The sequence below is a fragment of the Bubalus bubalis genome, chromosome 5 (assembly GCF_019923935.1).
Source record: "Bubalus bubalis isolate 160015118507 breed Murrah chromosome 5, NDDB_SH_1, whole genome shotgun sequence".
Taxonomy (NCBI): domain Eukaryota; kingdom Metazoa; phylum Chordata; class Mammalia; order Artiodactyla; family Bovidae; genus Bubalus; species Bubalus bubalis.
Window position 1 is genome coordinate 122,495,565 of NC_059161.1, and position 16,457 is coordinate 122,512,021.

General features: G+C 52.0%; 3 protein-coding genes across 7 annotated transcripts; 2 read left to right on the forward strand and 1 right to left on the reverse strand.

Annotated features, from left to right (window-relative positions):
• Positions 1-47: 47 nt before the first annotated feature.
• Positions 48-12,857, forward strand: TAF6L (TATA-box binding protein associated factor 6 like). Of its 4 annotated transcripts, none has more exons than XM_044943628.1 (12): positions 48-2,899; positions 3,630-3,689; positions 5,623-5,782; positions 6,116-6,202; positions 6,869-7,019; positions 7,147-7,197; positions 7,756-7,850; positions 9,108-9,182; positions 9,322-9,542; positions 9,842-9,974; positions 11,775-11,903; positions 12,010-12,857. In XM_044943628.1, the coding sequence occupies exons 2-12, from the start codon at positions 3,682-3,684 to the stop codon at positions 12,778-12,780; spliced, it is 1,881 nt and encodes a 626-aa protein (XP_044799563.1). In that variant the 5' UTR covers positions 48-2,899; positions 3,630-3,681; the 3' UTR covers positions 12,781-12,857. The 4 variants fall into 4 exon arrangements, with proteins under 4 accessions (XP_044799563.1, XP_006064581.1, XP_044799565.1 ...); XM_006064519.3 differs by having other exon boundaries at positions 3,633-3,689; XM_044943630.1 differs by lacking the exon at positions 48-2,899 and adding an exon at positions 2,950-3,103.
• A 20-nt stretch (positions 12,858-12,877) lies between these two features.
• On the forward strand, positions 12,878-15,700 carry TMEM179B (transmembrane protein 179B). 2 transcript variants are annotated; one of them, XM_006064522.3, is made up of 5 exons: positions 12,878-13,011; positions 13,855-14,042; positions 14,126-14,257; positions 14,428-14,506; positions 14,749-15,700. In XM_006064522.3, the coding sequence occupies exons 1-5, from the start codon at positions 12,916-12,918 to the stop codon at positions 14,908-14,910; spliced, it is 657 nt and encodes a 218-aa protein (XP_006064584.1). In that variant the 5' UTR covers positions 12,878-12,915; the 3' UTR covers positions 14,911-15,700. The 2 variants fall into 2 exon arrangements, with proteins under 2 accessions (XP_006064584.1, XP_025142333.1); XM_025286548.2 differs by lacking the exon at positions 14,126-14,257.
• On the reverse strand, positions 15,186-16,345 carry TMEM223 (transmembrane protein 223). The gene is made up of 2 exons (XM_006064523.2): positions 15,997-16,345; positions 15,186-15,611 (listed from the first exon to the last, which is right to left on the reverse strand). Exons 1-2 carry the CDS (start codon positions 16,310-16,312, stop codon positions 15,319-15,321), a joined length of 609 nt encoding a protein of 202 aa, XP_006064585.1. The 5' UTR covers positions 16,313-16,345; the 3' UTR covers positions 15,186-15,318.
• Positions 16,346-16,457: the final 112 nt, after the last annotated feature.

The window sequence follows — 16,457 nt, forward strand, 5'->3', positions numbered from 1 at the left end:
TGATGCCTTAACTAGCCTCAGCCACCAGGGGATCTGACTGACCCTCTTGCCAAGGTCTCAAGTTGACCTCACTGAAGGTAAGGCTGTAGTGTTGGGTGGTTGTTGTACAGTCGCTTAGTCATGTCCGACTCTTTGCAACCCCATGGACTGCTGCTTGCCAGGCTTCCCTGTCCTTCACTGTCTCCCAGAGTTTGTTGGGGTCTTTGGTTTTCAGCAAATGGTTGTATTGTTAGAGCTACTCTAGTCTAGGGCCCCAGTCTAGTTTCAGAGAATTTGCCCTCTTCTCAGCTTTTAAAATAACCAAGATTGTAGCTGGGGAGGGGGAAGAGGAGACAGCAGGGTTGGGGGAGGTGAATAATAGAACAGTAATGATACAGATTGTGGGGTCCCAGTCCTTAGGATGGGCACAAAAACAATAGCCTTTGTTTACTAATCAGTTAACATACTAACTGAACATATGCAAGGACTCATAATCTCATTGGGATAACACAACAAAAATATGCAAAATAAGAAGATTGAACAAACACACCACCCTCCCTCGATGCTATGTCTTGGCAATACTATTTGCCTAACTTGGAATGCCTTTTCCAAACCTGTCTGCTTGTTTCCTAGTAATCTATCAAATCTCAGTCAATTTTTGTTTTCTTAAGCTTTCCTTGACTTCCTTAAGAAGCAGAGCTGTGTAGTAGAAAACACAGTATTTGGGTTGATACAGAACTGGGTTTTAGTCCTAGCTGGTGACCTTATGTTTCCTTATTGTAATATGGTCATACAACCCTCTTTGGATGGTATGTCAGAGCGTTGCTGCTCTGTGTCAGAGATTGTATGTGCAAGTGGCCGTCTTCTCCAACCAGGGATTTAACCTGAGCTGTCAGCAATGAAAGTATGATGTGGTGTCTTTTAAACAAAAAATTAATTTATTTGGCTGTACTGGGTCTTAATTGCACCATGTGGAATCTAGTTCCCTGACCAGGGATTGAACCTGGACCCACTGCATAGGGAGTGCAGAGTCTTAGCCAGTGGACCACCAGTGAAATCCTCAAGTGTGAAGTCTTAACCACTGGATCATCAGGGAATTCTCAGGAAGTTACAACCTCTTAAAGAGATCACAGGCTTAATAGTGACAGGAGTATGCGCCTGGAGTATTCAATGCGACAGGAGTATTCAATCCTTTACATACATTATTGAATTTTCTCAACAGTTCAGTGTAATGTTTTGTCAATCCCACTTGACAGATGATAAAATAGATGAACTAACATGCTTAAGGTCATAAAGCTAGTGAGTAGTGGAGCTGTTTTTTTTTTTAATAGTGTAAAACCATCATAACTCTTCTTGCCAGGCATTGGGTAGCTGGGGAGTGAGAGGGAGCCACCTTTCTCCCAGCTGTGGCCAGGTGATTTACTCCTTTCCCTGGCCCCTGCCTTGACTCAAGCTGGAGGCAAATCAGCCCCAGACAGCTTGGATGGTGCTTCACTGCATCCTGCAGGCCTCCGGGCCTTCCTCTCTTCATTGTCTCATGCTGCCAAGGTTACCAAAGGCTGTCCCTACCAATAACACCTTTGCAAGGAGGCTGCCAATAGCCAGGAGATCTGATCTCAGACTCAGAACTTCAGAGGAACCCCCTCTTCCTTTCATGCATAAGTGGGCAAGACACTCTAGGGACCAAGCACAATCCTGAGATTACATCATATGTCATTCTGAGTATGACTGAAGGAGTCTCAGCAGGGTGTCAGTCTCCTTAGGTAGTGTTGTTATGGCAACCCCAGTCACATCCACCTGGCTTTCTGGGCTCGGGCTCCTCCCGTCTCAGGATCTTCCTTTCTAGAGGCAGCAGCATCCAACCCTGAGAGGGGGGAAGGGTGAGGTTGTGTACATTCATGCTCCCGTGCAGAAAGCTCCTTTAATAAACAGCTCATTGCAAATGGTCCCATCTTGGATGAACATAAAATGATTAATTCACTGTTTGCCTCGTGATGTGTGAGTGAAAGTTCACTACCAAAGCTCAATCTACATTGTCTCTTAATCTACAGTAACCTTGTGAGATGGGTATTCTTACTCCATTTTGTAGATACGTAAATGTGGTTAGGTAATTTGCCCAAAAGCAGTATCAAAGTTTGAACTCCTTTTGCTATGACTCCAAATACCCTTTACTCACTAAGCTCACTGCTTTTCAACTGAGAACTGCCCAGGTTCAGAGAAGTGTGTCAGTGTAAAATGGTCCAGGAAGTCTGTGAGGTAGGTGAGGGCTTACAGGACAGAAATGGGGAGGATACGAGCTAGGGTGCCCGAATCGGGCAGAGCCCTGGAGTCTGGAGCTCGCACGTGGTGTGTTTAGCCCAGTCAGAAGACCCTTCTGCCAGCAGAAATGCCTACTGAGATTCCGGTTCAACCTTGGGGAAGGGGAAGTGGCAGGTGATGTTGGAGAGTTAAGTTGAGCCCCACCAAGCAGCCAGCAAAACTAAGGCAGACGCCAAAGTCTAAAGCGTCAAAGACTCGCGTAAATGCAAGTGCTCTGAAACTCAGGAGTAGACAAAGGAATGGAGATGGTTTCCTCGAGAACATGTTTATTAAAACGTAGACTGAACCATTACACACCCCACAAAACACCGAAGTGCTGTTGCTTTAAGAGGCGCGAGTCTTCCATATTACGTGATCTCTGACGTGACCGAGCCCTCTACAGAGCCATCACGGTGGCCAATCGAGTAGTGGGCAGCTTCTTTGTGGGCAGGAATTCCTGAAGGCGCTCACCGATTGGCTGTGTTCGTGGAGGGTGGGGCCTGATTGCCGAGAGAGGGAATTAGTACGAGCAGGGTGAGAGGGGTCATCGCCGCAGCTACCGCCGCCGCAGTCACCGCCACCGCCCTCTTGGTAGCCGCCTTCGCCGTCCCTGAGCCATCAGGTGAGCAAGCCCTCACAGAGCCGTCCCGCTGCAGGTTGCCCGCTAACCAGCCTGGGCGCCCGCTCCGCTGGGGGCCCGCCCCCTTCGCCGACCACGTGACCCAAGTTCGGTAACCTCTGACCTCCTCCTCCCTGCCCCCCCACCTCTCGAGCTGGGATGAAGCGCGGCCGGGTGGGAGGATGTGCTTCACGGAGGCCGGCGGAGGTCAGTTCCCACACCTCCTTACCGGTGTGGCTAGTGGCTGAGGATGTGGAGAGGAGGGTTGAGGAACTGGAGACCTTGGTCAGAGCCAGACTTTGGGGGGTGTAATGTGGGCACGTAATAGGGAAACTTCCTTGGCGCCTTCCGCTGGCAGGACTTGCTGCTCCTACTTTACAGGTGGAGAAAGAAGGTTAACATAGCCATTGGCGGGTCTCCAACGCCAGGTCTCTGGACTGGGAATCCAGGCCGTGTTCCCCACACAGTCCGCCGCTCCTCATGATTAGAATGAGAGTTGAGTTCTTGCTCCCTTACCTAGGTAGTGCTGGCCAGATGATCTTGGGAAAATCATTTAACATTTAACCACTCAGCTCTGATTTCCTTGGCTGTGAAATAGACACAATGTTTACTTAATACCTCTCTCATTGTTAATCCAGACAAAATGAGGTGTAAGCCATATAAAGCACGTAGCTCAAAGCTTCAGGCATAGTATATACTGACAAAAATAGCGATTGTGCGCTCATTTTTTCAGCAGGTGTTTACTGAGGGTGTGTTATGTGCAGACACCGTGCCTGACGCTGGGGATGCAAAGGTGAGCAAAAAGGCATGATCCTTGCCAGCATGGAGCTTACAGTCTACTGGGGAGGTAGATGTTAATCAAAAAGTTGCACAGGCATATAATTACAAACTGATAACTGCTTTGAAAATAAAGTCATGGCACACGGTGAGGGTCTGAAAAGACTTCTCTGAGCAAGTGACTTTTCTTTTAAATTTTAAAATTAGTCATTTATTTATTTGACTGTGTTGGGTCTTCCTTGCTGCATGGGCTTTTCTTTAGTGTGGCAAGCAGCAGCTACTCTCTAGTTGTGGTGCATGGGCATCTCATTACGGTGGCTTCTCTTGTGGCAGAGCACAGGCTCTAGGGCTCACGGGCTTCGGTAGCTGAGGCTTGTGGGCCCTAGATCTCAGGCTCTGTAGTTGTGGTGCACAGGCTTAGTTGCTCTGCAGCATGTAGAGTCTTCGCGGACCAGGGATCACACCCATGTCTCCTGCATTGGCAGGCGGATTTTTTACCACTGACTCACCGGGGAAGCCCCCAGCAAGCGACATTTGAGACTGAGATCTGAAGGAAGGCCTAGGAGTTCACTGGACAAAGGGGTTGGGGTAGAGGAGGAGAGCGTTCTAAATCCAGGAAACAGTGTGTGAACATCCTGAAATAAGGTGTTTATGAGGAAACAGGCTACAGGAATGCAGAACATAAGCAAGGGTGGAAAGAGATGTTTGGAGATGTAGGCACACATGTGGGGCCTTGGAGCCATGGCACAGGTTTGTTTTATTCTAAAGGCAATGAGGAGCCGTTGGGAGAAATGCTGCAGGGAGGCCAGGTAGGGTACCCACTGGATTTAGGGACCTGGAGGTCACTGGTGACCCACTGGGCCTTGTCAGAGAGGAGTGCTGGGGCAGAACCTGGGCGGGTCACTGAAACTGGGACCTCGCTGCTGTGGTGGTATTGTCTCACTTTGGCCCATGTGGGCCAGCCTTCTCAGTGTGGCGTGTGTTGTTGGAGTCAGTCACCAGCTGCTGTTTTTTTTGGTTCTTATTCTGCCATATCCTGTGAACAGAAGAGCAGGTTTCTGCTCTAAGCCTCTCAGCCACATTGGGGAAGACTAGACATGGGCAAAAAGCCCAACTACTGAAAGCCTGACCGTCCCAGATGGCATAGGGGCAGGAAGACCTCAAAGGACAGACTGGATCTGCCTTAGGAAAGAGGAGGGCATGGGGGCTTGGAATAGAAGGAGGGTGGGCCAGCCTGAGCGCCAGCGGTGAGGTATAGGGTAGGCTGGAAGCCACGAGGTGGCCTTCCTGGGAGGATGGATCAGCTCAATGAGCTCTGCGGATTCAGGACCAATCCCATTATGTTGAGCCAGAGAGTTGGGACTTTACTTTTATGAGTCCTGGAAAACTATTGAAGACTTTGAGCAAGGAACTCTCAGGGTAAAAGTAGTCTTTTCATCAGTATTTAGTACTGGTGGCTGTTGCACAGATCCAGAAGAAGACAAAAGTTTTTGTTTATAATTAACGATTGTAACGTCTTCCATTTGTGTAGCGTTCTGGCCCTTGAGTTCCTCCTACATCATCTCATTTCATCCTCATAGCAACCCTATGTGTTAGGGAGGGCAGGGGTTATTGCCACTATTTTACCAGACCTCAGACTGAGGAAAGTCTCAGCCTGGTTTGCACTGAAAGTGGTGGAGCAGGGCTGGGACCCAGTTCTGTGCATCCGAAGGCCAGGCACTTTCTCAGACATCACTGCTGTCTGCTATCACTGCCGTCTGCCCTCTGACCCAGCTCAAGTCTGTTTCTTGCTCTGAGCCTTAGTTTCCTCACCTGGACACTCAGATGAGGTTCCTGGTTCAAGGATTCTGGAACAAGAGCAACAAGATTGGTTTGGAGGGCCTTCAGTCAGGCTCCTGGGCTCAGAGGGAGACTGGGCTGCCCTTTCCCACCTCCCTTCCCACCCCCAGCTCCATCGGGGCCATGTCGGAGCGAGAAGAGCGCCGGTTCGTGGAGATCCCTCGGGAGTCCGTCCGGCTCATGGCAGAGAGTACAGGCCTGGAGCTGAGCGATGAGGTGGCGGCCCTGCTTGCAGAGGATGTGTGCTACCGACTCAGAGAGGCCACCCAGGTACACTCCCCCTCCTTGTCCCTCCCTGGGACTGCCCTCTCCCCCAGGGGTTTATTCAGCTAGTATCTGTCAGGCCCCTCCTTCGTGCTCTGAATACAGCGGAGGCAGTCCCTGTCCTCTCCAGGGCCTCCTCCTAGGCAGCTGGGCTTCCAGCGAACCAGGCGCCTGCTGAGCATCCTCTCGTGCCCCTCACCACAGCCCCGCTGGGCAGGCCAGACGGGTTCATCGTCACATCCCCCACGTGAGAAACTGAGTCACAGAGAGGGCATGTGACATTGGGAGTTGTTTGCCACCCCCGCTCCCTGTCCCCTGACTCTGTTCCTTCCCTCGCAGAATAGCTCTCAATTCATGAAACACACCAAACGGCGGAAGCTGACCGTCGAGGATTTCAACAGGGCGCTCCGATGGAGCAGTGTGGAGGTGAGTTGGGCACAGGCTGCAGAGGGCTCAGCTGGCACGAGCCTGCCTACATGCCCGACTCAGGGCTGGCCACACAGTGAGACGTGAAGGCCCAACGCACACACGAGGGAAGGTCACAGCCACCGCAGCACAGGTGTCGCGCCCAGACCCCCAGGGCCAGGCGTTCAGAGAGGCAGAGGTGGCCACGGAGGCCCAGAGGCTAGGGAAGGCTTCTTGGAAGAGCTGGCGCTTGAGCTGAACCTGCAAAGGAGGCTGGGATTAGACTCAGTTGCAAGGAGAAGAGGCCATTCTGGGTGAGGGAGCAGCCTGAGCACGGGCGTGGGTGTCAGAACATCCTGCATGGTCGTTCCTGGGCAGGGGGTCCGGGGAAGAAGATCACATTTAGAAGAGAGGAGCGTTTTCAGAGCTGGTCTCTGTGAGGAGGATCAGCAGCCTGAGGGTGGGGTTCAGGGTCCATGCCGCTCCGTGAGGAGGGACCACGTTCTACTCCTTGACTCTGAGCACTGGTGCTGCAGCCAAGTTCCCAGTGAAAAGCCTGGAGTCCCAGGCATCCCCCTCTGCTCAGGGCCTCTGGACTCCCCGAAAACATAGGCTCTGGGCCCTGGCCGGTAGCGCTCCACTTACCTCCCCAGATTCAGCCTGCTCCCCAATCCTCTCTTCACTCAGGCCGTGTGCGGTTATGGATCTCAGGAGGTGCTGCCCCTGCGCCCTGCCAGGGAGGGTGAGCTCTACTTCCCCGAGGACCGAGAGGTGAACCTGGTGGAGCTGGCCCTGGCCACCAACATCCCCAAAGGCTGTGCTGAGACGGCCCTGAGAGGTGACCGGGGGGTCCTCCACGGGGCAGGGACAGGAGCTGGGTTGTCGGAGGAATGGTGATGGCCTGGTGGGTGGATGGGGCAAGGGGCAGAATCCCGGGCTGACCCGTTTCTCTGCTCTGGTTCTAGTTCATGTCTCCTACCTAGACGGCAAAGGGAACTTGGCCCCTCAAGGATCAGGTAATGGGTAGTACGGGGAACGGGCCCTCTGCTTGGACTTTCCTCCTGTAGGATTGAGGGTGGTGCCGCTACCCCTCTGAGGCCTCATCTGACAAGTATTTTCTGGTGCCTGCCTGGTGCCAGTCCTGAGTGGGCACTGATCCCTGCCCAGAGGCCTCAGAGTTGGAGATGGGATCCCAGGCCTGTAACCAATCATGACGCCGTGTTGGATGTTAGCGCAGAAGTTTGAGCAGCTTTCTGGGGTCCCTGAGGTGTCACACTTCCAGGGTCTGCTGAATGGAGCTTACAGAGCCTGAGGCTTATGAACTTGGACCTTGGGGACTAAGCAGGAGTCTGCTGGGCAGAACACAGGTGGGAGGCAGCATGCGGAGCTGGGCTGTGGAGAGCTTGCAAGGACAGGGTGAGCAGGCTGCTCAGAGGCTGGTGGCTCTGTGTTCCGAGAGTCCTGTCTGAACGGGCTCCTTATGGCGATGGGGGTTGTTGGGGGCGGGGAGCAGGCAGGGAGGCTGGGAGAGGGCTGGGCTGCACCCTGACCACCTTCTGCCCACCCTCTCACAGTGCCTAGTGCTGTGTCTTCCCTGACCGATGACCTTCTCAAGTACTACCAGCAAGTGACTCGGGCTGTGCTGGGGGATGATCCACAGCTGATGAAAGTGAGCAAGCGGGCCTGAATTGAAGCATAAAGTTCAACTCTCAGATCCCCATGGAATTCCTTCAGAGGCCTGCTTCCTGTTCTCTGCAGGCTGGCTGATCTGGGTGGAAGCTGCTCTTGGTGGGGGGGCGTGGTGCTCTGCAGCTGGCCCTTCTCCAGCACTGCTTCCCTTCCTGCCCCAGTAGGAACCCTGTTCCTTAGGGAATGGGCAGCTCTGCAGGGTCCTGTGGAGTGTGGGGACGGCACAGGTGGTCAGTGCCCCTACACTGTAATCCAGAGCCCTTTCTTTGGGGTGTCTGTTGACCTGGAGCCATGTGGGGCATCCACCTTGCACCTTTCATCTGTCTGGCCTTGAGAGGAAGTAGAGGGAGCCTGGTGAGGGTGCCAGTCAGACATCATACCAGCCCTCTAGGGCCCACGGGGCCCCGCTGGACACTGCCTGTGCCAGGCCTCTTCCGCCAGAGGCAGAGGAGGGCTGGTTTGGTGGTCTTGGCCACGTGGCCCCTCTGTTTGAGGGGTTTACATCTTCCATGTCTGGATGCTGCTCTTATTTCCCTTGCAGAGGCTGTTGTTACTGCACTCTCCTGCCTTAGGAAGTCTGCTGCTCGTCCTCAGACACAGTGCATGTGGCTGGGCCTGGGCCTGGGAGCTGGGCTCCTTCCTCTTGAGCTGTTCTCTGCTTTCACAGTGCCAGAGGAGCTGGGAGGGCACAGGTGGTGGAGGTTCAGGCTAAGATGGTCTTACTCATTGACTCTTATTTTTTTCTGCTTATAAAAGTAATACCAGCATATGCTTATTACAGAAGTACTGTAAGACATACAAAGTAGAAATTGTGTAGAACCACCCAGTCACATTTTTTTCCTATGTATAAACTGTCATAGTCTGCTGTCAATTGAAGTGGTATTAAACTAAATATCTGGTTTTAGAATAACTGCTTTATTCAGTTGAAAATATGTTGGACATTTAGGTTATATTCAGTTCAGTTCAGTCACTCAGTCATGTCCGACTCTTTGCGACTGCATGAATGCCAGGCTTAGGTTATATTCAGCTTTTTATTATTATAGACAGTGTTATGTGTGGATATGTGTGTGAGTGGGTTTTGTTTATAGTGGGTTAAATTTGTAGAAGTGGCATTGCTGAGTCAAAGTATGAACATTTAAAATGTTAATAATACATAGGTGCCAAGTTTTCCTTTAAAGAGGTATCAGTTTATACTTGGGGTGGGTGTACCAGGGCAGCATGGCCCCTTCTGTTTCAGATTGCTCTCCACGACCTGCAGACCAACTCCAAGATTGCAGCGCTCCTGCCATACTTTGTGTACGTGGTCAGCGGGGTAAGTGACTAGGCTGCGCCAGGAGCGGATCTGTGGGGAGGCGATGATGCCGCAGGCTGTAGGCTCACGGCAGGCGCCACCAGACTAGCAGGCTCTCTGCATCTTCATGTCCCCCCAAGCAGCCGCCTTCTCCCAACAGGTGAAATCTGTAAGCCACGACCTGGAGCAGCTGCACCGGCTCTTGCAAGTGGCACGGAGCCTGGTTCGGAACCCACACCTCTGCCTGGTGCCCTATGTCCGCTCCCTGGTGGGCAGCGTCCTCTACTGTGTCCTGGAGCCACTGGCTGCCTCCATCAACCCGCTGAATGACCACTGGACGCTGCGGGATGGCGCTGCCCTCCTACTGAGCCACATCTTCTGGTAGCCACCTGGGCCTAGCGCTGATCAAGGGCGGGACCGTGGCAGAGCTGTGGCTTGGGGTGGGAGGTGGGGTGAAACTCTGGCTTTAAGGCCACAGGTTGAGAGGCTGGGAGTGTCTTCCCTCTGATCTTCCAGGTTGTTGTGCTTGGGGTTTTATAAACGGGGTACAGACGCCAGGGGTTTGGCCTATCAGCCCTCAGGCCCGGGCCCGGCGGCCTTGTTCCCTACCTGGTGTGCCGTGCACGTGCAGCTTCCTGTGCGCTCTGCCTCGTTGCCCTGACTCAGTGTTGCTCCCACAGGACTTATGGGGACCTTGTAAGTGGCCTCTATCAGCAGATCCTGCTCTCCCTGCAGAAAGTCTTGGCGGATCCTGTGAGGCCTCTCTGCTCTCACTACGGGGCTGTGGTGGGCCTGCACGCTCTTGGCTGGAAGGTGAGGACCCTGGCTTTTCTCACAGAACTATAAGAGCTCCCGTTTATAGTTAGAAAAATAATCTTTCTTGTCCATGAATGTGTCCTCTTTCTCCATTTTTTACGTTTTTCACTGTCTTTCAGGATCCTTCTGTAATTTTCCCTGAAGAGAACCTCAAAATAACTTGTTTACTGCTAGATTCTTGCTATGCTTTGATACTGTTGCAATGTCTTTTCATGGTATTTCTTATTGGTGTATAGAAACACAACTGATTCGTGTATTGATTCAGCTACTTCATTAAACTATCATTTTTAACTGTAGATTATTTTGGGCTTTTAAGGTAATCATACCATGTACAAATAATGATAGCTTTGTCTTTTTTAAACCTAGTGCCTTATTTTTTTAAATTCCTTTTCCTTTTTTGGCATCCCACATGGCTTGTGGGATCTTAGTTCCCCAATCAGGGTTGGAACCTGAGCCCTTGGCTGTGAAAGTGCAGGGTCCTAACCACTGGACCACCAGAGAATTCCCAAACCTAGTAATTTTTTATTGCTAGGACCACTAATATCATTTTAAATATGTTGATATTGGGCATCCTTGACTCATTTCCAATTTTAAAAAGAAAGTACTAACAATAACCTGTCCTATTTAGGCTGACGTTTACTTCGTGTGTTTGTAGATACCTTTCTCAGGTTAGGGGAATTATATTCTTAATTATTAATTTATGTTAATTTTATCAAATGCACTTTCTGTATCTTTTTAATTGATTCTAAGGTTTTCCTGTTTTATCTGTTAATGTTGTTAATTGTATATATAGGTTTTCTTTTTTTTTGGCTGTGTCACACAGCTTGTGGGATCTTAATTCCCAACCAGGGGATTGAACCCCTGCCCCAGCAGTGAAAGTGCTGAGTCCTAACCATTGGACCACCAGGAATTCCCCATACAGATTTTCTAATAGTAAACTATCTTTACATTTCTAGGATAAACTCTCTTTAGTAATGGTATAGTCTTTAAAAAAATGCAAAACTTTTATTGGAATATATTTTTTATATACAGTTCGATTTAAATGATTTATCTGTATTTATGAATGAAATCAATCATGTACTCTATTCATATGGTTTTAGTATCAGGGTTATAGTGGTTTTATAGAATAAGGTGGAGAGGAAGTATTTTTTATACTTTATATTTTTGTTTAATTATGTTTTATTGAGACATTCTGTTCCTTGAATGTCTGTAGGCTGACTTTGTAAATTCTGGCGTGCTGTTTTGTGGTTGTATTTTTAACTAATAGTTACAGAATTATTTGAGTTTTCAGATTTCTTGAGTCAATATTAAGTTATATTTTTCTAGGAACTTGAAGTCTTAATTGCTTTCCCCCAAATTAATCACAGGATTTAAAATTACATAATTAGAGTCCAGGTCTCTGAGCTGTTGTTTGTTTTTGTGCAAGTGGTTTGAATTGAGTTCCAGTTTACATGTAAGCCAGGATGGTACTTGGAATGTAGCAGTTGGCAGCTAAATTTCTCAGTTAGCAAGGGGCATTACTTACACCCTTCAGCCCTTAGCACATCAGTGATCGTGGGGTCACTTTATATTGTTTGTCTGTCTTTGTATCTGATCTTTATTCCCATTGCTTAATTAAGGCTTGGGCATTCAGGAGGTTCCAAATAAATGCTGGCTGAATATTCCCCCAAGCAGGGAATTTAGGATTCAGCCCTGTCGAGAACCAGAGATAAAAGTAGATTTATCTACTAAGAGGAAATGGTACTTGGTAAGCAATGAGCAAAAGAGGCACTCAGTGCATTCTTTTCTCCCATCCAGGCAGTAGAGAGAGTCCTGTACCCACATCTGTCCACTTACTGGACAAATCTGCAGGCTGTGCTCGACGATTATTCAGTATCGAATGCCCAGGTTAAAGCAGATGGGCACAAAGTCTATGGAGCCATTCTGGTGAGTGCCAGCCCTTCCCAGCCTCTCCTTCCTGCATCAGTTCAGCTGGCTTACTTTAGAACACTAGGCCCAGGTTCCTTGTATCCTAGTCCCTCTGCTCTTACAGGTGGCCGTAGAGCGACTGCTGAAGATGAAGGCCCAGGCAGCAGAGCCTAACAAGGGTGGGCCAGGCAGCAGGGGGTGCCAGCGCTCTGACGACCTGCCCTGGGACAGCCTTCTCCTGCAGGAGTCTCCCTCCGGGGGCAGCGCAGAGCCAGGTTTTGGGTCTGGTCTCCCAATGGCTCTTGGAGGCGTGGGGCCAGAGGATCCTTCCCCTTCGGTGACCCTGGCGGACATCTACCGGGAGCTCTACGCCTTCTTCGGTGACAGCTTGGCCACTCGCTTTGGCACGGGTCAACCAGCGCCCACGGCCCCGCGGCCGCCCGGGGACAAGAAGGAACCGGCGACCGCCCCGGACTCGGTGCGGAAGATGCCGCAGCTGACAGCCAACGCCATGGTCAGCCCGCAGGGCGACGAGAGCCCCCGGGGCGGCGGTCCCCCGTCAGCCTCTGCGCCCGCCGCCTCTGAGAGCAGACCGCTGCCCCGCGTGCACCGGGCGCGGGGAGCACCCCGGCAGCAGGGCCCAGGCACTGGCACCCGCGACGTCTTCCAGAAGAGCCGTTTCGCCCTGCGCGGTGCCCCTTACTTCCGTTTCATCATCGCTGGGCGACAAGCAGGGAGGCGATGCCGCGGGCGCCTCTTCCAGACAGCCTTCCCCGCGCCGTACGGGCCCAGCCCGGCCTCCCGTTACGTGCAGAAGCTGCCCATGATCGGCCGCATCGGCCGTCCGGCCCGCCGCTGGGCGCTCTCGGACTACTCGCTGTACTTGCCGCTTTGACACGGCTCTCGCCTTAGCCTCTGTAAATAAATCCCGCGCCCGGAAATGACGTTTCCGCGCTCGTGGGTCGCGCCGGATGAGGCAGGGCTTGGTTAGTTGGCTCCTGCGGCGGCGCTTTCTGGTGTTGGGGAAGTCATGGCGCTGCCCTGGTTGCAGCGCGTCGAACTCGCGTTCTTCGCTACCGCCTTCTTATGCGGAGCCGTGGCGGCCGCGGCGCTGACCCGGACCCAGGTGTGCGGTTGCGGTACGGGGCCGGCCGTCAGGTTGGGTAAGCGGGGAGCAGGTACACCCTGAACCGGAGAGGCTGCTGCTGTCCGGCCCGGCGCGCAGCTCCTCGGAGCTAGTCGCCCAGGTGAGGCCGGTCGCCGGCTGAGATGCATCGGCGCTAATGACGCTCTATGGATACATCTGCTCACAGATTATTACCTCGCAAAAGGAACGAGTCCCTGGGGGTGTAACAGCAGATATAGCCCCGCCGGGTAATTCCTGCTGCATAACCTCATCCTGGCTGTAAAACAAGTTGGACCAGGCCCCTTTAAATCAGACACTATTGTGCTGAGCCACTCAAAGAAAACATAGTGTAGTAGAAATGAGCAAACTACTAAATGGTTGCAACGCAGTGTGTCATATGGCAAACCAGTGATGTAGCAGAAGCGAATAGTTTAGCTGAGTGTTTAGCCAGGCAATCATGTTAATAAACAGGCTCGTTTGACCCCTGTAAGTAGGCACTATTATACCTATTTTATAGGTTAGAAAACATCGGAGATGGCCGAAGGTTAGGTAAGTTTTGTTTCTACTTTAGAATTTCTGTACAAGGGGAGACCAGAACTTGTGAGGCATCTCTGAAGCTAATTGTATTTTATAACGACTGCCGATTTCCTCATCCTTCTGGCCTCTGCAGATTTCATTTCCCCACCAGACCCACTCATCTACTCGCCCAGAAACAGGAACTGACAGTAATACACAAAAAACTCCTTAGGGTGGTCCTGGTCTAGATTATCCCCAACACCTGCCATGAACTTGCATTCAGAGGTACTAGCCTGAAATCTAGAACTCAACAACTTCTCTCCACAGGGCTCCTTCAGGGGCAGCTGTCCTCTGTATGGCGTGGCCGCCCTGAACGGCTCCTCTCTGGTCTTGTCCCGACCCACGGCCCCATCCCTCTGCTCCTTTGTGGCGGGGGCCTCAGGCCTCCTGGCCCTCTACTGTCTGCTGCTTCTGTTCTTCTGGGTCTACACCAGCTGCATCGAGGGCTCCCACAGGTGACTGCCGGCTCTGAGGGTCAGGGGTTGAGGTGGGAGGTGTCCCACTTGAACCACAAGGGATATTCTCTCCCTCCTCCTAGAGGCCCTATCGGGCTCCGCTTTGCACTGGCCACCTCAGCTATAGCCATCTTCCTGGTCTTAGTGTGTGCCTGTATCCTTCGATTTGGCACGAGTTCCCTGTGCAAATCCATCATCTCCCTGAACATGACTAGGTAATGGGAAAGGGAGGGAGTCTGGCTGGGGCTGTCTACCTTCCTTCTGCAGAGTATCCCATACTGCACTTTTTACATCCCGGTCAATGCTCATCTCAAAAGGGCACTGGAGTGAAAGGCTATTTAGGGTGTATCTCCCCTTTCTCACGACTGTCTCTTTGACCTCACAGCTGCTCTGATGCCCAGAAAACTTCATGGATACCCCCTGGAACCGCTGTGCAGTTTTACTCCAACCTACATAATGCTGAAGTGAGGTCCTGGGATATGAAAGGCTGGGTAGAGACTGAGGGATACACAGATTCGTGTAACGAATCGTATAATATGATCTGTAGTTTTAAGAGGGCTCACCAGTGTACTCTGAGCTTGATCCACCGGTGAGGGGCTGAGGAGCTAAAGGCTTGATAGCCTGACAGTGCACAGCTGAGTGGTATGTGGGTGGAACTGGATTCAAGATGGGCCCAGTCCTCACATTCCTGTCCTGTCTCCCACAGACTTCTTCTTGGGTGAATCTGGTATTGTGGTGTGTGGTCTTGGTGCTCCAGGTTGTGCAGTGGAAGTCTGAAGCCACCCCATCCCGCCCTCTGCAGAGGGGGGACCCTGAGTGGAGCTCTGAGACAGGTGCTCTTGTTGGGCCACGCCTTTCCCATTCCTGAAGACTAACCAAAGAGTACTTCTGCAGCCAGACTCCATGCCCAAGTGCCTGTAATCCTCTTGCCCCAACATGGCTTTGATTATGTGGGGAGCCTTAGTTTTCCCTCCAGGAGGGAACCATGATGACACCTCTCTTCCTACAGCTGTTTTTGTACCAGTATTATATTACTTTCTTTCCTCATCTCAGTACTGAGTTCTTAGTGTAAAGCACTGTAGGTAGGGTGGATAAGAGTAAGGAGTGAAGGCTAAACAGATATGGGTCAAAAAACTCAAGAGGTACGGGCAGGTAGCTGCCCTTGGGACAACTGCTCTTTTATTTGCTGTTAATTCTGGGCCACCTGTGTGACCCTGGTTGTCACCCCATCCATAAGGTTTTTTATTCTGAACCTTAGTGACCTGAGGTTGCTTCTTCACAAGCTACGGTAGGCACCCACAGTGTTGTCAAAAAGTTTCGTGTTGGGGAAGTGTCCAGCTTTGTCCAACAGGAAGTAGAAGCGTCGGCCTTTGACTTTCAGAGGCAACATGGCAGGGACTTCTCCCCGGTGGGCCATGCAAGATACCTGGTTTAAGGGAACCGTAAAATGGGCACCCCAACCAAAGGGGGCATGAGTGGTGAGGGTCACTTGCTTCCCTCCAGCCCGTAGCATCACTGAGCGCACAGAGCGGAGGGAAAAGAGAAGACCAGCACCAAGTACCAGGGAACCTGTAGGAAAAGCAAAGATTTGGGTTTTCGCTGGAAAGCTAAGCAGCAACCCTTTCAGTGCCCCCCGAATAAAAATAATTATGATAACATTTACTGTGTTCCTCTTATACCCTGGTCATTCCTCCCAACAGCCTTAATAGATACCCATCCCCAGTTTAAAACAGGATCCAGAGTAAGGGTATTAACTTGCTCAAGGTCACAAAATAAGAGACAGACGGCAGCTTGAGCCTGTAAAGGGCTTGGCGCTCAGGGACTTCCAACTCTAGTGTACCGCGCTCCTACCTACTGCTCATCCGGGAGGGTTGGGAGCCCCTTACTCTTGCCCGAACAGAGAGGATTGTGCCCACCCTCTTCGATCAAGCTGGGAAGCTAGCCCACACCTTACCGATTGCGCCGCAGCCGACGGCAAGGCCGTAACGCCAGAGTGTAGAGCGCAGGTCCAAGCGGCCATGGTCTGGGGACTTGGCGTCTGTTGGACGAACCGGGGTTGGGGGTCGGGCCAAGGAGGCAATGGCCAGGGAAGCCCAGAAGACGCCCTGGCCAGCGCAGAACAGCCCGAGGACGGCGAAGAAGCGGCCCCGTTCGTGCTCGAAGAGCAGCACATCCCGTGGCGGAGCCGTATCATGCAGGGCTCGGCGCGCGGACAGTGACTGCAGCGCTCGGAACAGCAGCACAGACCACCTCCGCCCGGGCGCCGCCATGGCGCTGCGCGGAGCCGTTTCCGGGGCGGGACTTCCTGCCAGCTTGCCCCGCCCCACCCCCGGAGTCCTTCAGCCCCAGGCGAGGCGGGCGGGGCCCATCCCTCGGTCCCGCCCACGCTTGTGAATGGTAAGGCTAAAATAACTC